This window comes from Adelges cooleyi, unplaced genomic scaffold, assembly GCF_023614345.1.
Source record: "Adelges cooleyi isolate 19-005CV unplaced genomic scaffold, UGA_ACOO_1.1 ACOO_flye_CR_arks_rails_tigmint_CR_PRNA_30, whole genome shotgun sequence".
NCBI lineage: Eukaryota > Metazoa > Arthropoda > Insecta > Hemiptera > Adelgidae > Adelges > Adelges cooleyi.
In genome coordinates this window covers 18497863-18518261 of record NW_026095971.1, presented here as the reverse complement: position 1 = coordinate 18518261, position 20399 = coordinate 18497863, and the positions used below count along the sequence as shown (strand labels likewise).

General features: G+C 32.2%; 1 protein-coding gene across 2 annotated transcripts in view; it reads left to right on the top strand.

Moving 5' to 3' along the window:
• Positions 1-4386: 4386 nt before the first annotated feature.
• LOC126838529 (lachesin-like) overlaps positions 4387-20399 on the top strand; it is a 64175-nt gene continuing 48162 nt past the window's right edge. For both annotated transcript variants that reach the window (XM_050573028.1, XM_050573027.1), the window contains exons 1-2: positions 4387-4644; positions 7293-7398. In XM_050573028.1, coding sequence (XP_050428985.1) covers positions 7335-7398 — 64 coding nt within the window. In that variant the 5' untranslated portion in view covers positions 4387-4644; positions 7293-7334. The remainder of the gene's footprint in view (positions 4645-7292; positions 7399-20399) is intronic.

Genomic DNA, 20399 nt, shown 5'->3' with positions numbered 1-20399 from the left:
GGAGTCAAGACCATCGGTAATACTTATTAATGGATGAAAGAGAATAATATAATATAAAACTTGTTCTTTTTCCGCGTCCGTGCCCCCACCTCGGGCGGTTACAACCTACGGTTTCTGCGCTCCTATATATATATAGGTACAATTAATGTAAACACCGTGTACGACGTTTGCTTCTAATGTAATTTCATTATCTACAAGCCGACGGAAATCTTTATTAACTTCGCGCACCACTTCGTTGTATTTTAATTGGAAGAAAAAAAAACATTTACACCGACCGTGAGTTTGCATGTCCGTACGTTGGTAACCAATAAAATATAATATGTTGTAAGATTAGCCACGGAGAGAAATAACCGCACTTAATTATAGGTATGTTGGTAAGAAAGACTCGATTGTCTTTGCGACGCAGCGTACTGATCATTACAAAATGATGCTTACAGTTAACAATATTAGACAAATATACATACAAATATCGACAAATTGTATTAATAATATTGATTTTGTTTATTATAATAATATCCAAAATGTTCCATTTTATTATTATCTTTAATCGTGTTTACCTAAATATGTTTACCTTTGCTATTTGCATATCAAAAAAGTATTTCTAATTTTATTTATATCATGCCAAGTAGGCTGTTTAAAACTACTTATTTTACATTTTTAATAAAAATATATATTTGCATAGTTTGCCATTTTAAAATACATATTTTAATGAACAGCTTATAAATTATTAACGTCTGATATTAGTTATAAGAAAGAAAATAAAAAAAAAATAAAAAAATAATTTACAATTTTAAGATTACGGTCGAGATTGATATAGATTGCTTTTTATTATTCATATTATGTTAGTCCTGATATTAATTGTCATTAGGTTTTCAGCCAATAATAGTAGGTCATGCACATCCTCGTACACTATTATTTTTTTATACCTAAATAAGTTTGCAATCAATTTTCTAACTTTGTGGCGAGTATTGTTTCCAAGTCCCTCAGTTTTTGGACATATTCCATGAATGTGAGGATGATTAAAGGTTATAATTCTTTATTGTCAATTAGGCAAAGCCTTGGAAAGTAAAATTTGATAATTTACACTACTGTTTACACCCAAATTAACACTCTGCATCCCAACTAATTACTAAACATTATTGCACCATCGAACCGTATCAGTTTGCTTTAACATAAATACTTGAGAGCGATATTTTTATTCTAACTTGATGACTTGAATCTTCTTTTTTATGATATAACATTAGCTATTTTCAATAAGATAAAATGAATCTATTACTTATTGTTAATACAAAGATGGTGTTTTTTTAACAAGAGAATAAATGGCCATTTATCTTGACTCTTCTCCGCTAGTTTGTTATTTTATCTTTGTTAACAACGATTATGAGGTTTACGAGTCTTTACATTTTTTACAGAGTACACAATATACAGTGTTTGTTATTATTAAAGAGCTATAGAAAGTTTAAGCACTCCCTTTGGCCTTTTTAAAATGATATACTTAAGTACATCCAAATAATTTATAACTAAAGAAAAGACATATTCGTAGTTTAAAGTAACTTTTTTTTTTGTTTTTATGTATAAAGTGTATACTATGTATCTTGGTTTCACAATAGTATATTATGTAAGTGAGATGTTTTCTGAAATTTATTAATGTAATTTATATAACTTTTTAATTATGTAGATAATTTTCAAATGTATCCATGGATACATCTCAAAGTTATACACGTAATATTTCAATCCAGTTTCCATGAACGCTTTAACACATTTATAACTTTAAAAATTAAATTTTTTTGACAATTTGTTTAATACATAATTCTGTGATTTTAATGATGTACATTGTAGAAGTGTACACAAGTGTCAACTTAAAAATTGTACTATTGGCATAGTGAATTTCGTCTAGGAGTATTCCTAGAAAAAACGCATAATTTTTTATTATATGAGAATTAATTAACTCTCTCTTACAAACAAAAAATAATTAATTCATAATAATATATCGATGAACTAATAAAAAAATGTTGTAATTATATTGTCGATGATAGTAAGGTTACTCTGCATGATCTAATAAAAAATTAGATTTATGTATTTTTTGAGAAAATGCAATAATTTAAATAGTACATCTTTAACCTTTTGTCACACATTATTTTTTTTTAAATTGTTTTGACGGTGTTTTTAATTAAATACCGTAATTAACATTAAAAAAAATATATATATATTAAAATGGTGGTTTCTATATAATACCACTCATAGACTTCTCGACTCAAAGGGTTATGCTAATATATTTTGAGTACCACTAAAATTATGTTGTTGATGCTTTTATGCTCATTGGTGTAATATTTAAAAATTTTACAACAATCGAGTCTTTTTGGACTGTAAACATACATTTTCAATACAATTTTGGAATATTGTTATTTTTTATTTTTTTATTAAGTATATTTATAGCAGTTTTCTATGGGGTTTATCCTTGCATCCTTGTATCACGTAACACGTTATAAGCAGGCGCAGGTATTAGAGAAATTACATCACGTTTCGTATAGATTGAATTGGCAAAATATCGTCTTTATCCCGTGGTCCTTAAGCAATTTGTGAGTAATAGCATGAACAGAGGGCTTTCCCGGCAAACCACGCCAAAATTTGGCCAAGGTGTTTGCCCTTTATAATGAAGGTACCTCTAATACACGTCTTGTGAGTTGCTACCAGGAACGCAACGCCGACGGTTACTGAAAGCGGTTATTGAAACAGCTAGGATTTACCTATTTTAAAATTGAATTTATAATAATACATTTCCTTTTTTTAATATTATGTTTATATAGTTAAGTATTGTTTTAAAGAAAAATGTTGGTGCTCCTCACCAAATCTCTGTTCAATTTGTACATCACGTTGAAAACGACACCTTTAAAAACAAAAAAAAAAAATTTAAATAATTATTTTAGAGCCGCAGAGCGAGTCACAAAAGGTAACGCGTCCTCTCCACAGTGAAGTAGTCAACGGTTAAGCCGGCCCTTCATAATAATTATGATTAATCTCTAGTTGAACTCATTTCAAGTACTTTCGGTTTAGTCTATATTAATTATTATAATACGTATACGGTAGGTACAGTACGGCGGCAAGTAATAGAATTAAAAGTATATACATTGAAACCGTATGAGTTTTTATTTAATTGAAAAATCAATTATCAGTTTTGTTTAACGCTATTATTATGGAATTCGTGTGCGGATCTTGACAATGGTCAATAGCTTAAACAGCACATAATATGATGCTGGTGATATGTGCTAGTGATTTTAGTTTGATTCGATCTTATACAGGAATGCATAAGTTTACCTCTGGTTTATTATAGTTTACAGTAAAGTAATTTTTTTGCGCCTTATCTTACACGTTAATGCGGTATAGTAAATCGTACAAAAACGCCCCTCAATTAGAATGCGTCCTGGGAGAGCTTCCCTCCTCCCCTCCTACAACCACGTTAACTACGCCACCTGAAAGGGCGCTATACATCTCGTTAATCTAATGTCTAAAATTTTTCTCGGCCTCGGTAAATGCTAAATAATGTCAAGTATTTAATTGTGAATGAGGTTTTTTTATTTTGTTTTGTCAAATCGTCCTCCTATCAGAGAGATAACAACGTCGACGGTTTTGCATCAATTCCGATGTACGTAAACACATGTACAGCTCACATGTTCATACGCCGCATTGCATTAAACTTTTTGCCTCGTACGAGCTCTTCTGCATTTCGCTGATTAACGCTGATTTTATCTTCTTAAATACATCCGCATTGTATGTAATTTACGAGCGATATAAGTCCTATGCTGCCGCTCTCCGTTCCCCAACTCCTCGCCAGCGTTTATCTGTCGATTTGTTTTCTCCTCGTCGCCATTTCATTATGGTTTTTTTTTTACACTCATTCCGGCTCTAATTATCGTCGGGGATTTGTGGCGGGTTGGGTGGTAGGTGTGCGGCCGGACCGGAATTCGGGGATTTTCGCGCGCTCGGGATAATTCATTGCCGCGTTCGATTTAAAATACCGCGCTCAGAGGGAACGCGAATCCTACCCCGGACTTGCGTTGGTCGCACGTTTATATAATAATACATATATATATATAGGGGAAGGCGACGGCGGGGGGGGCGACGTCCGGGCGTGATTAAATAAACCGGTAATTGGCGGGCAAAACGTGAGGGACGTGCGCCGGTATTTTGGCTCCACCCGCGCGCGGTGTCTATAGGTCTGACGCGACGGGGTCGAGATAACGCGCGCGGGCCCGTGTACCTCTGCCTCTCTGCCGCCGCGGTATTGTCGGTGGCCGAGAGCGAGGCGCGTGCCGCCGAAACGGTCCGTTATCATCCGCGGGCCACCGTGCCGAAATCTTCGCGCGCGCCGGCCGGCAGTCAGTCAGCAGTGTGCCGCGCACGCCGTCGTTGGGATTTCGCTGCAGCCGCCGCCGCCGCCCTCGCGCGAGTTTGCCACTACGCCGATATCGTTTTTTAATATATATATATATACGATTATTATTATTTTAAATGCATTGATTTTTTCGTATAACGAAAAACACGTTACAAATCCGTCAACAATAATAATTACACTCATTGAAAAATAACATACGGTAATGTAATTTCCCGCGCGTTTTCGACGCGTCACACAGCGTTTGACGTCAAGTAAGTTTTTTTTTTATACTCGTAGTTAGGTTTTTATTGTTTTTTGATATACCAATAAAAAATCTACACAGCTATAGTAAAAATATTATATTCAAAACCGAATCTGAAAAAATAATTACAAATTATGGCATGGCAAAAACTATGACGGTGTTCCCGATTGGCTGATGTTTAAGAGACCCAGCATATGACAATATCGAATTATACTGTTGAGTTAATACCAACTATTTATATTTTATACCAAAGTCTATATAATAATAATTGTATTATTTAAATTGTTTATTATTCTCCAGAAAAATAATATCGTGGCCCAATTATTGGTCAATTCTTTCTCAATTATGTTATCGATTTATTTTTGTGTATTCGAAATGTAAAATTAAATTCATCAATGTTTTGGTTTCTAAAAATTGTTTATTTACTACACAAAAGTAAAATATTACGTTTACGCGATACGCACGCTGCGAGAAGGAAAATGAGTGTTTCAGGCTTATAAAATCGAAGGATACCCTAAATAATAAAAGTCAACTATTATATAGGAAGTAATAAAATGATTTTATTGAAAATATATGGCTAATATCGTACGCAGTTTGTCAATAAGATAAACTCTGGTCGAAATCTTTTAGACCTGCTCTATTTTTCCGATATTTAATAGGATTGTCTTAAAAAATGTTACCATTGTTTCTAAAAAACAAATTATTTTTCATAATTATTTTAAGTGAATTTGTATTCTTATCGTTTGTATGTAATGTGGCTTTTTTTACGTTGATAGGATAGACATGGACGTATAATATATGTTCTAAATAGTAAATATTAGTTTATTTGATTCGCAACTTAGTTATGGATGTTAAAACTCTGAAGGCCTACATATTCTACGCCTTATACTACAGAATTAAAGGTTTATTTGTTTTCTTGGCTGGTGTTTGTTTATGTAAGATATTTTATTATTTTAGGTCCCTTAAACAAGTTAGATCATCTAAACAATTTTTGTCATGTGGGTTTTCTAACAATTTACGTGGGTTGAAATTGTATTTGTTTCGTGAATATTTTCAAATATTAATATTAATATTTGAGTCTATATTTTTTTTGGCATTTTCGTTTACATAATTTATCCCATGATAGATAATTAAGCAGTGCAAGAGTGCAGTTTTTCAGCAGTATGTGTGGTGTTTTTATTTATATGTTTATGTACAGACTAAATAAATAAGCATCTAAGTTTTTCAAAGTAGAGAAAAAAAGAGGTTTAAAAGTAAAAGGGTAGAAAATAAAAAGGAAAGTTAAAAAGGTAATAATTTTTTTCTTTATAGTCGTTTAGGGTACATTTAGAGCAACTAGTCTTTAGCTCAAAACGAGGAGTAAAATTAATATAACCTATGAATAAGTAGAAAAAACGGCCAATTGTAAATTCCACCGAGTTACAGGTAATATAGCGACTAGGGTCAAATAATAAAAAATAAGTAAACTTTACCGACAACAAAATTATACCTTCAAATATTTATGTAACCCCACCGGCACGTACCTATTCTGTAAGCTTATCGATTACCATATTAATCTAATAAGTGATATGTTTTTCCCATATCCCATAACGGATGACATATTGGATACTTCAATTGACATTACTTTACATTACTTTACATTGATATTACTTTAATTTTTTCATGTTAAGAATAAACAAAAATCGCCGTATTATAAATAATGTTATACAGTTCTCTGCGTTGCGTTGATATCTTTATAAAGGTAGACTTGTTTTGGAAAATAAACATGTACCTATTGCACTAAAGAAAAATGCTTTATTTGAATAACATAAGCAATAATCACAATTCATAAATGACTTTTACTAAGTATATTATATTTTTGTTATAAAATACTAATTTAACTGTAAAAATTTCGTCAAGTTAACAAAATATTTTCTTAAAAAAAATGCTATGTACTTATTAACTAAAGTTTAGAAATTAAACTTATTATTACTTGGAATCATAATTGTAACATTGTTGTTTACTCCGTGTGCGACTATGTTTGTGCTTAACTGGATAGATAAACAAACAAATGTTGTTTGGCTTCTCAATTGAAAATGTTTCATTTTTAAATTTTAACGTATTCTGTTTGAAAGTTTAATATAATTCCAAACTCTCTCCATTATGGTTTCCGGAGTTATAATCAAATCGTCGAATTTCAAACTGTTCAATTGCCGAACTTCATAAACGCTTTTGTTATAAAATACATTAAATATAGATTAATTTAAAAAAAAAAATAAATAAATAAATAAAATAACGAATCTGAAAAATATATAAACTACAATGAAAGCAAACTCAAACCGGCCACCGCTCACCTCCAGTTTTATTTTTGCTCTTTTACAGGTGAAATCCATCACTGTCTAGATAATTAGAGATCTGTCGCACTGTGTCAATATATCTGACGGTATTAACTTTTGTAATTTCAAACGTTCAAACAAAATAATTGTTTCAAACGACCTGGTAGAATGACACGAAATTGTATTTTTCTATACCTACTTAGCATTTTAAGGACACGAGTTTTAAATTTTTAGGATAGTTTTATTTTAATTTTGTATATTATTCTTCAGTTAAGTTATTTAAAACATTTACTTAATTACTAAAAAAATTACTTAATTCGTTGCTTCTATTTTTAATTTTTAGGATCAGTCGTTTCTCAATGCGATCGTTGATCAAACATTTGAAATGGAAATGCTGGTTGTCAATGCATTCTGGATCTTGATTGTTTTTTGTCAAAACATCAATACCGGTGAGTAATATACTATAGTAACAGTAATATACTTAGGGTATTACTACAGTTACTAGTTTCTATTTAAAATGTCGTTTACATTTTCTCATTCGACCATTACCCAAAATGAGATTTACTGAATAAGTCGAACCCGTTTTTAATTATTGTGAGACCAGCCCAAAAGATAACTACAGTCTGATAACTACAGTGGTTAACATAGGCCATCTCCTACGCCCATCTATGTGAATGACGTCCAAATATATAGAGCATGATAGACACAGGGTAGCATGTATAATATGTGTATTATGATTTCAAAAAATGTTCTTAGGAGCTCGTCAAGATTATTTCTTTTACTTGTAAAGCAACAAAAGTCGGTATGATTCATAAGTTGCTTTAGCACAGACTATATGAAAACAGATGGCACACGTCACATGACTGAATATGAATTTAGTGTGACCACAGATCCGATCATGTAATTTCTTAATAACATAGTCAGTTTGTACAATAATATTGTCAAATATCTGCAAAATGATTTATACTAATTCATGCGGCTAATTTTTCTAATTAATTTTCGGTCTAGTGAGCTATCTGTTTTCATATAGCCGGCTGCCTGTAGACTATGATTATCTCTGATTTTGTTTACACAGTACATTGGCCTTTTTGAACTAGCAAAAAAAAAAAAGAGGTTTTTAACGGTATGGTTAGTATGGTGTTTTTCAGTATATAAAATGATAACAGTAAAAAAGACAACATCGTGTATTTTGTATTTTTCACAGAATGTTCTACGTACGGTCCGAAAAACGTGAAAGCACTATACTGACGTATCGTTTTCGCGTGATGTCTATTTTTTTACATTATTTCCATAAACACAAATTGAACTGCCAAAAATTCATACCGTTGCCCTGGAACTCGTTAACATTTTACGAGTTGCCGTCTCGTACTACCGCATTGAAAATTCGGTTTTCATTTTATTTTTTTTATACTTAAGAAAGTATAGTTTGTTAGAAAAAAAAACAATAACAAGGTAAAAACAATAGTAATAAAAGTAAAATACCGCGTCGTTTTTTCTCTTCCGCGACGGTAATTTCAGTTTTTTTTTCTAAGAAAATGGCAAGTAGTTAATTTTTTTTTTGCGCCCGTACATTGCCGTTTTTTACATAATTCAGTCATTCGCCGTTTATTATTACTATTATATATTTTTTTGAAATCGCTATAATGTTTTTAAATGTAATGTGTTTGATAATTTCGAGTACCGTGTCGTGTTCGTCAATTAATATCGTTGTAAACAGAAAACGCGCACTCGAAAAGCTTAATATGTATAATATCATGTAATTTAATTAACGACGGTTACATCAAAATTACTTAACTCGGATTTCCACACAAAAGTCAGGAATTAACTGTCAGCCGGTTAGGACTCGAGTGGAGAACATGGTGTTCTGTTACAACGTAGGTACAACATAATATGTTACAAGTCTGTTTTCGGACTTGGTGATTTTATGACACTTTTAAAAGTCACCTTGTCGGTTTGCTATTCGATGCTAAGTTAATACTTACATCTCTGTTTAAGGTCGGCAGCGTCGTCAACAGTCTTTTCGATGCGAGTACAGTATAATCTAATTCGATATGTTACCCCTACCTGTGTTTCACTACAACCGCAAGTGTTGATGTATTGTGGTTTCAGTTGAATTGGCCTTTTATGTTCATAACGCAGCACGTGTACACCTGTATATATTAGATTTGCTTCAAGTTGAATTCGCCTGTCGAACAAAGCGTTCTCGGCAAGACATAAATAAAAAAAGAAATAATAGAAATTATTTATACATACAAAACCACAAGTATCTAAGTACCTTTTAGGTTTTACAAAATTCACAGCTCTGTCTAGAGTCTATGCATTGGAATTTAATCTGCTCGTGTCGACCATTCGTTTGAATTGATCATTTGCAAGTGTATAATATACTTATTATATATATATATATATATATATATAAGTGTGTACTAGTTTGGGTTTGAAAGCGTACTAAACTAATATAAAAACTTTATAATAATATATACCCACAGTATTTTGCATTGGGAAAAACAGCTTATACATAATATATGACGTGCGGGTTTTAGTAAATTGCGATGAGCTTATAATTTAGGTAAACAAAAAATGTTGTTATAAAAATGAACGTCAAACTTAAAAAAAAATTCGACGACGACATAATATGAAATAAATCTGACCATATCAATATAACTGTTTTGAATGTATATTTATGTTATGAATATATATTTTAATGAATAATTCAGATGCACATCGTTGTTTGGGTCGCTAACCCGCAGTTCAAGTACAAATCTAGTCGGTGCTTTTGTTTTTTTTTTGTGCACAAAGAAAAAATCAATAACACAATTGGTAAATGATTTCTAAAAACAGTTAAGAAACTACTACTTGCGTAACTATTGCGAATGATCACGTTTTTATCGATCACATGACACGTGCCCTTTGTTGTATGGTCGACCTTTTAAAATCAAGCGTGGAACAGCTGATAATTATTAGGCAGACCAGCGGAAACCACCAGTTGCTTGTTTTCAGCTAAAAACCAACGCAGATCATTACCATGCAAAACGGGTAATGAATGAAATCTGTGTGAAATAATTAAAAGTTTAGTTTTCCATGATCTACTATTTGTATAGAAAGAACTGGATTCTTCACTTGTTAATTGCCTTTTTTCAGAATTCTTAGTTTTTTATTCTTATTGAATGATTATTTATATGTACGCTGTTATTGTGTACTACACAATAAAATAAAACAAATATTTTTTTTCATTAAAATACACAGTATTAGCTCCATTCGTTAACGATTATCCCACTTTTCCCTGTTTTGTAGACAATTTGATTTGATAAATATACTTAAAAAGTACACATATAATAGCTATTATACGCACCAGTAAAAAAATGACGATACCAACGCTATTAAAACATATGCATCGCTATGTTTACCATTATTTAGTGTCTATTTAACGACCAGCTGTGATCTATCCAAAAACGTTAATATTAATTTCTTACATAAGTAGTTTAAGTTGTGTGAACTGTTGCGTTTCAGATATTTAGTAAATGAATTATTGTCTTTTGATTTTTATATACAGATCATAATATTGTCCGTTAAAGCTAAATAATGATTGATCTTGTTGTCATTTTATACTTAAAACACCACCGATAGTAAAGTAAAAAAAATGCTACACATATAATGTTACTAATAACAATAAAAAGTAATGGTAAAATATTTATTAAATTTTTAAAAAAATAGTATAAATATACATAAACCGGACATCTAAAAAAAAACGGTTTAAATTATTGTATTATGACATTTGACTTATTTTGTATGTGGCATTTTCTTAAGCAGTATTTTTTTTTAGCACAATATAAAATAACCTATTAGCTGTATGAGACAAACATCACCATTTGGTATTTCTATATAGAAGTTGGACTTCTTATCACATGCATTGTCGTTCACTTAACCTCAAATGTCATATTAGACTTCTACGTTTGTTGTTTATAAAAACTGCGTAAACTCAAACCATGAGACCCATCAGTTGATGGAAAATTATAACTTCAATATTTGTTTATACAGTACATTATAAATGTTAAACACACCTTATAAAATATTTTTTTTGTATGAGAACTTATTCCTAATAAAAATAGCAATTTCAATTTCAATACGTTTACTATAAAGGTTTTCGATTTGGTACATAAATATTATATTTAAATAAACAATCATATATATATATATATATATATATATATATATATATATATATATATATTTTCTTTTTCATTATTTTCCGGGCTTTGCCTATCAATTGATATTATTCTATTTAAGTAATAAATCTCTACAATTTCAGATCCCTAGCTCAACTCATAAGTACTTCATCATGGTTTTACTTAACATTTTATTGACATAGGACATTTTATTATTAAAAAACATCTTACTTGAAAACTTATTCAATTTTTTTCATTTATAAAAAAGATTTTTAAAGCTGAAAAATGTCACTTGAAAATCCTTCTCTTGATATCTCGTGATGCAATTTTATTTTAGTAAGTCATCAGTTTTATCAAAATATATATCTGAGAACAAATTAAGTATACTATATATAGTTGCAGATTATAAATCGATATTTTTTGAGCATAGAACAATGTATTTGAACAGGTAATATATATTGATGAACTTAACAAAACCCAATACCTTTGAATACCTTTGAATCGTCTGGGCTTTAGGCCAAAAATTCGGTTTCGTTTGAAAGTATCTCTTCTTGATTTAAATAAACGAACTGTGTGCGAAAAACTTCTGGCACGTTGCGGTTTAAGGTTTTTCGTCAACGGCGCATATAATAGAAACCGGGTATTGTTGTGTGTCTTGTTTTTTTATATTTATTCTTTCCCAATATTTACTTTGGTAATCTTTCGAAGGGGTTCGTTGTTTACTAACGCAGTAAAACAAAAAAAATATATTAATATACAAAACACAATAAAGTTGTGATCTGACCTAGGCCGGGGTTCGGTATCGTTATGTTTTATTTTAGTATTAAGGATAAAAAAGGAAATAAAATATGTGCATAATATATAAATATATATATAAAAAAAAGTAATTTGTTCATACAAAACCAAGGATAAATATATTGTAGGTTTTGTTTTAAATGCAGTAAAACGTTGTTACACGGGCTCGTGTCGTGGGACAAGGTAAACGAATTTCTTTTTGAAAATATTGTGTTCGCATGACTTGTACACGCGTTTCTTTCGCGTGATGGTAACCAATCATGTTATCCATCTTGTCACTATTAATTCACTTACTTGCGTTCAAATCGCGCAGCCTTGCGCCTACACTTTTGATGGGAACGCGACGGAAAAAAATGGTAATAAAATAAATAAGCTTTAAAAAAATAAAATAAACCATGTCCCCGTTAACCGTATAATAAAACACATGTGACCTTTCTGCGACATCGCCAAAAAATACCGGGTTTCGTTGTAATTCGGATGATATACCCATTATTATTATTATTTTTTTTGTCAAGATTTTGAACCGATATTTGAATAGCAGACACACATAAACCATGCAGACATTCGGCGGTTAAGATTCATAATCATCCTCAGAAAATAAGAAATTGGAATAGGTATTTTAGTCGATTATGATTATTGATTATGAGTTATGACCACTCGTCTCAGACAGTGAATCCACCTAGAAACTTGTCGTTGTGAACGCTTGATTAGCTGTCGTGGTTCTGCACTTTTCTAAGCTTTCAACTTGGTCATAGCCGTATAAAAATTGGAAATCCACTTAAAAATCGAATACAACGAGATATTGTTTTCTTTATTTACCTACTTCATAATTCATCTGTAAAGGGACATTAACAATAGTGATTTTGTAATTGTCATCCGGAAAGTTGTACAGTTTGTAGAATATAATAGCCTACGATTTTTACGGATAACTAAACGTAGAAAACGATTAAAAATTGAAATATAATAAAAGAAAACCGAATTGGTCTTTCATACAAAAACTTGGAATTTGTTCTACAAAATAGCAACAGACGTGGGGTTTGCTTTAAAACGGTCAATTTTACAATGAGTTTTTATGGTGTTTTTTTTTTGTCAATGTTCTCAGTCAACATCTCCCGGCAACAAGGTATGTACATAGAATAAACGAAGTTAGTTTTTCAATTTTTATTTGAACAAATGGGAGAAAAGAGAAACAACTTTCCAGTGGTGGAACTCCTTCAGGCGTCACTGTACCCGGCGTTGGTCCGCGTGCTTACCGAAGCGCGCCAGGCCGACGCCATTGGGTACGGCAGGCTGTTCCGCTACCGGCTACTGGACAGGCTGGCCGAAGAACTCTGGTACAGCAACCCGCGGCACCCGGAACGCGCTCGGTCGCCCGTGTGCACTTTGCCGTTCGCTTCGGCGGCCGGCGACGGTCTGGGCATACCCCGACGCCTGCCTTATCCCGCCTCGTGGGACTGGTCCAGAGAGCGGGCCGCCACTATTATACAAGTAACCCAGTTCTTACGCGGGTCGGGTTGACAATGACTCTGTCCCTCTCGTTTACCGAATACCCGGTTTTCATATAGGTGAACTTGATCAGAATAATAATCTTAATTTAGGTCTAATGAGATTTCAAGTAAACCTAACCTAACCTAACATGAAACCAGGAAACAACTTCCAAAGGTATTTGTTCATTTTTAACACGGCTATGTTATTGGGCTGGATACATGAAATTTTATGTCGTCATTTATGCGTTACACTTTCATTATCAGTTAGAGATAAGATATAAGTGATAAGAGATTAGAGACGAAATATAACTGATAAGAGATAAGTGATAAGAAATAACATATTCATGATTCAATTATTTCCATAAAATTGTTGTTATTTGAAATACCCATGTAGGGTGGACAAAAGATTTTTAAATATGGCGTTAAAACCAATAACTAATAACCAAAAGTCTGTGGTAAGATGGCATAAGTCGATAGTCGTTAAAGGAAAAGGGAGAGAAAGCCATATCATTTTTAGACATCAAATCAAACTGTTTATTTTGACTTGTGGTTTATACAAACTTGTTTTATATGTTCTCCGAAATAGTTCGTTACTCGTGGAACGAATTGATTCGATTTGCTAGGGAACATTGGTGAGAGAGTCCAATAGACATAAATTCATACACCCCTGTATACTGAACATTCAGTTTTGACGTATAAACTACACAAGTTATGTATCACAAATTACCCTTGATTAGGACAGTTCAAGTACATACTGTTTATTCAGTAACGTTAAAATAATTACACTAAAATTGGTATTTTTTTTGTACAATTATTATGGTATAATATAAATAAATATGCTCTCTTTCTGGGTGTATAAAAAAAGTGGGAATGGACAACTATTATACAAAATATAGGTACATATATTAAAAACATTTTATTTTAAACGATATAATTTGTTATTTTCTTGGAATTCGTTGATTTTTTCCTCAGCCTATACATAATACAAGTCTACTTTATTGTCAACAAAACCTACCCTATCGATTCCTATCTGTTAGCATTGGGGTTTCAACAGTTGAACAGTGATTTATGACAATAAATTGTGCTTGTGTGCAGTCGGCGTATCGTGCATATTTGGTGAGGATACAACCCGAAGTGGCGGAAATGAGATCATTCTGGAAGACTCTGGCGGCCGACAGAAAAAACGCCACAGGAACACGATGACAATAATATCAGCGATGTCATGTAATAATATTATAAAAAAATGTTATTTACTAGGATTCATTGTTGTGAATAATACAAACCGATATCAATAAAATACGTCTGAAATAAATTAACTAGATAGACAATTATTATACTTGCTTAATGCATATTATATCAAACTATATTCTCTGCGGCGCGACCGTCCCCGTTTACAGCAGTTGTAAAATAAATTATTATATGTATTTTTTTTTAATCCTTTTAACACTTCTCCTGTTGTAGCAGTTGACCTTTTCGGCTTTGTGCGTTCTGCGATAACCGTTTTCGCGTCGACAATAAAGCATATTATGCTACGCCGACTTGGGAGTTATAATAATATATAAGGGATGGGCAATAGCCGTGCTATGACGCAGTGTATCATCCGGGCCACGGCAGAATTCCTCTAGCCCGTTTATATTGTTCGTTTTAATAATAAACCGTTTTCGAAATATTTATCACGGTTCGCCTCGTCCGATCCAAAGGAAACTGAGAATGTAGCATATTATACAACTATATGCATTGTAGCCTGTACTGTGCGCGAATTGGTCCTTTAAGTACGATTTTTTTGGGTCGATACTAAATCTGGGGCCTCGATAATACAGTTTGTTATTAAGGAATATGCCTGATAACATCAGGTTAATTGATCGTAAAAGATGTAATCAATTTTAACTGGGTTTCCATAGTGATTGTGATGATTTTGTTCGACAGCTGTTAAAATCACAACGATGTTCGTTCTTAGATCACTTACGAGTCACAGTTAAATTTATTTAAAAACAAGTCAAGTGTGTCATTACATAATAACTGAAATAAAAATCCAACAAAATTGTACGATTTGTAGTTCAATGTTTATCAATTATTATCTCTTTGTTGTACCTTTTTAAGACCTCAAGATCACAGATCTCATTATCACTATCACCCCAACCCCCTCATCCTCTTCTTAACGGGTACCTGACTAATAAAATATAATATTGTATAATTTCAAAAACTATAAGAAGACTATATATTTAATACTACTATTATTTATACTACTTCCTACTACTCATATTATATTTAACGATATATTTAAGAATTTAAAACATTTATACTCAATTATGTTTGTACAAGTATAAATAATTGTTCTGTGTACGAATAATTTAAAGTATTGTGATATTTTCCCTCTAGCACAAATATTTTTTGGCAAAAGTTTACTCTACAAACGATTTAATTTATAGTATTATAGTATAATAACAATAATAATACAAAAAAATATATACACTTGTAATTCCAAAAAAAAAATAATTTTTTTCTTTGACGCCAAGGCGTATAAAGTTTTTTAAACGGTTTCGCAAAGGTCGTTAGCGAATATAATTTATGGTTTTAAGAATTATTTTATTATTATCAATAAAAGGGGCATTTGTACTAAACGATTCGAGTTTTCACACACACACAAGTCATATGTATACTCAGTATACAAATACATTTATATACCTATATATAACAAACTTATGCGAGATATTTTTGTTTGCCAATGAAATCTCCATCAGACGGACCTCAGAGTACAATATTACAGTTTATATATTATTAGCTTGGGCGCGTGATTGTGACAGAAGTCATTAAAAGTTGTTACGCTCGTTTACTTGGATTCCATAATTATTATTTATATTATGTGTATATTTCAACACAAGCTCTATTTCTCTCGGTAGATATAGATTTTACCCAAGTCGTCGTCGGCGGTTTGTGAATGTCGGCAACGAGTTTACTAAACGCATAAAAAAATTAATAAAAAATAAAAGCCGCTGAAACAGATTGAAAGTACACACGGATTCTAATGGCCGAGCTTTTTCTATTGTTTTTCGCAAACAATTAAGATTAGCATTTTTTTCTTTGAGCTTCTGTTTTTAATACTATTCTACCGACCGACAACAGCTGCAGTCGTTTTGGATGTTATTGGTATTTTAATTGTACCGTCACATTCGTCATGTACACATATACAAATTACATATATTTATATATATATACAGGGTGATCCATCCGATGTAAAACACTAATTTTTTTAAAAATATATAAATATTTTTAAAACAAATTTTTTCCCCATACGTGTAAGTATTGAGAAACACGGTAAAATATGTACTTACAATGAGAAAATCAGTGTCTTACATCAGATTGATCATCCTGTGTGTATATATTATGCTCATCTCGACGTTTCTGAGCCTTTTGTGGGCCATTCATCTGTTGTGCGTGCGTGCTGTGTGTCCACCTGGGACAACAACTGGGGTGTTTGATTTTGGTAAACACACACAATGCACACAACGGACGGGATTTCTTAAACGGCGTTATAACAATACAATAATAATAATATAATGTAGGTATACAATGCAAACACGACAAAGGCCGTCGAACACTGTCACGCGACACCAGAGCAATAATTCGGCCGCCGCACTGTCGCCGTGTCTGGACAAAAAGAAGGGTGCGGTGGCAGCTTAGTGTTTTGCGGCAATTAACCCAAAATCGCATTATCCTCCCTTGCCGTGTGCGGGGTAGACCGTGGTATTTACATGCCGTCCGGGGGCTGCTAACAAATCATCGAGTCTACAGGCTGTTTGAAATAAACAATTGTTTTGACTCGAGTTAAAACGGAGGTCGTCGGAAGTGTATTTTCCCACCAAAACCCGCCGGTCGTTTATGACGATTCAGCAGAGTCGCGTTAAAAATCTCTACTATTCTCAAAACGACAATTTATTTTATTTGAATATTTCTATAATTTTTTGTATAATTGCATTTAATTGAAGTTTGACAACAAAAAGTTATGTGTTTTCTTATGACAATTCATGTTATTTCAAATAAATAACTGTTTTCAATGTGGACGCACTTTTTTGAAAATGTAGTGAATTGAAATTTAATATCTTATGAAAAGAATAAACATCCAATGGCTTTGGTTTTAAAGTTTTTTTTTTTTATAATTTATTATTATTTTTACCCTCTTTACACCATGCCGTTGTACCTTTAGATCATAGATGGACTATTTCTGATAATAATTGTCGTTATAAACGCAATAAACTAATAATAAATAAAAAATCACGTCAAAATATTTAATCAACTGTTTAAATATCTGTTTTTGTCATAAACAATTTCCAATTACTGCACTAAGTACATATTTGTTCAGTTTCGAGTTCAGACAAAATCAATTAGTATTTTGGTTTAAATCGCGAACAAACATTTTGATAGATTTTTTTTTCGGTTTAAAATGTACCATTCTGAATAAATAATAAACAGTTTTTATAAATTCCTAAAACTCGAATTATATTTCATTACGGATAATTGGGTAAACGGGGATGATAAACTTATGTTTTGATACAAACTTCATTGAGTTCAGAAGTTTTTTGGCGAGTTCACACGGACAGTGTTTTACAATATTTGTATTGTACTGTTAGGATATCGTTGCACAGTTCCAGAAAATAAATAAACCCAACGGAAAATGTTCTTTTTCATAACAGCTTACTTGTATGACACAGTAAAAACTTGAATATTTTGGTATCAAGTCGAATATGCAGCTGTATAGTTTAACTTTAAAAACGTATACTTTTTTTTTTAATCAAATTTAAAACTATAATAATAATTAAATTTTATAATAATTTTATAATTGATAATCAATAATTTTAAATTTGTTAATCTGTAGTGAGAAATATCAGGTTTAGGATTTAAACAAATTGACCACAGGTACGCGGTTATTTATTTTTCCAATATAGTTTAATTTTTATATTGTATTTAATAGGTCACGGGTCCGTTTTCAGTCCCGTTGTAGCCCCGTCGAGTAAAGTAAATCCAAATTGCGCCTACGGTCATTTGCCATCTATAGGCCAGTAAGGCCTCGAAGCGCATCTGATAATATTCCCAATGACGGTTCTATTCGTTTACAAACACCACGAGAGGTCCCTCTGACGAATTTTATTTAAATACAATTTAAGATAAAAGAGATTTTTTTTATTTACTTCTACACTTAGCGTCGGGTTCGTTTTCACGGTCGAGTTACTTTTAATCGACTCGCGCCGGTCTTCGGCGTTGGTGTTTTTTTCCACTTGAAAATTCACCGTTTCGAAAAACCGTTTCCACCATCTCGTTAGTGTATATAATAATAATATAATATATTTCGGTAACCCCGTCGTCTGTTTGTCGGGCGGTTTTTGGCAAATAATATTTTTGTTTCGAAGGGCGACGCACCGATAGTGTGCGGATCTGGTCGTCGCTGCATTCGGGGATGATAGGAGGGGTCGTATAAAGTTAGATAGGGTGGAAAACTACGCAGACAGACGCCAAGACGGACATTAAAAACGACGAGATGACGGCGACTACCCCTCACCGCTCGTCTTACTTTACCCTCTTCGCTGCCTACACACATACCCTTACTGTGTATGGTAGTGTATACATTTATATAAATGTTATATTCTTGTACCACTAGCTGTGGATGAATCACTGGGCAAAAAATATTCGTCGATATTCGTCCGTTTTCGTGCGACCGTAGCGAGAAGAAACACGGTTGGACGTTTGGAAGATAAAAGAATGATTTCCACCCCGAAATAGCCACTACCCCGATAAACCCTGTAATGGCCGTGTCGAAATTAAGGGTCGCGTGTCTCGGCGAGGGATGAACGCTAATAATAATGTCAACGCCAGTCACGCTAATTCGGTGATTCTTTTGGTAGATTTTTGAAAACCAACCGGAATCGTTTGTAATCTATAAATTTTATTACACTAAGCAGTAAGGACCAATCAAATAATCTATTGGTTCTCTGAATAGTTAAGATTTTAGAAAACCAATTGTAATTTGTTTAATATTGTTGGGTTTAAAAGTCAATTCTAAAAAAAAATACGTTTTACCATTTAGTGGGTAATTTTTTTTTAGGTTTGGGTCAGTTTGGTTTTGAAGTGTTATATTATTGTAAAATGTTTAATGTAATAATACGAAGTTGTATTTTGTGTGTATTAAACTATGCGCCTCGTATTTTAACACTAGACTATTGTATTTGATATCAGGATTTTTCGTTCACATTCCATTTGTAAATAATTATACAGAAATAAACTTTTGTATACTATCTGTAATATATTTAATGTAAATGTTTTAAAAAAGAGCTCTCGCAAAGCGCCTTTGCGGTTACCTACTTGTAGGATTAAACTATCATAACCTGTTGAAGTTTGGCACACGTATACTTACAACGTGGATTTTTATACAAACGGAAGTCTCAATGAGAAAATAATAAAAGGACATTTAAGAACAAGATGATAGTCTATCATCGGAATTGTATCGTTAATTATTTTTCCGTGTAGTGTTTTCTAAAAACTAAAAATTAAGACATTGTAGTCTGTAGTTCTTTTCTTTAGCTAGAATAGGTACTCGAGTTTGACAATAATTGCAGTTATTCTGTGCAATGATCACGAAAATGAAATTAAACAATAATATTCAATTAAGACACAATACGCGTTGTTATCGTGACGTCTAGACGTTTAATTTATTAACACTTCTAGACGAGCCCAACGTTATAGTACTTGTAATTTTTCTTCGTTAAATAGCTAATAACAATAATTTGAATATAATAATAATATGTAAATTTGAATGGTGTTTTCGCGCTTTGTTTCCGCACACAGCACTCTTGAATAGGATAATAATGTAGCTGTTATGAACCGCCTTTTGAACGTTTATGTCGACAACTACCGAATCGTTAGTGTTTTTTTTTATCTTTAAACTTTGTTTTAATCAGGCGAAGTGCAATATTTAATAATGTTATCGCACGCCATCAAAACGTTAAAATACAA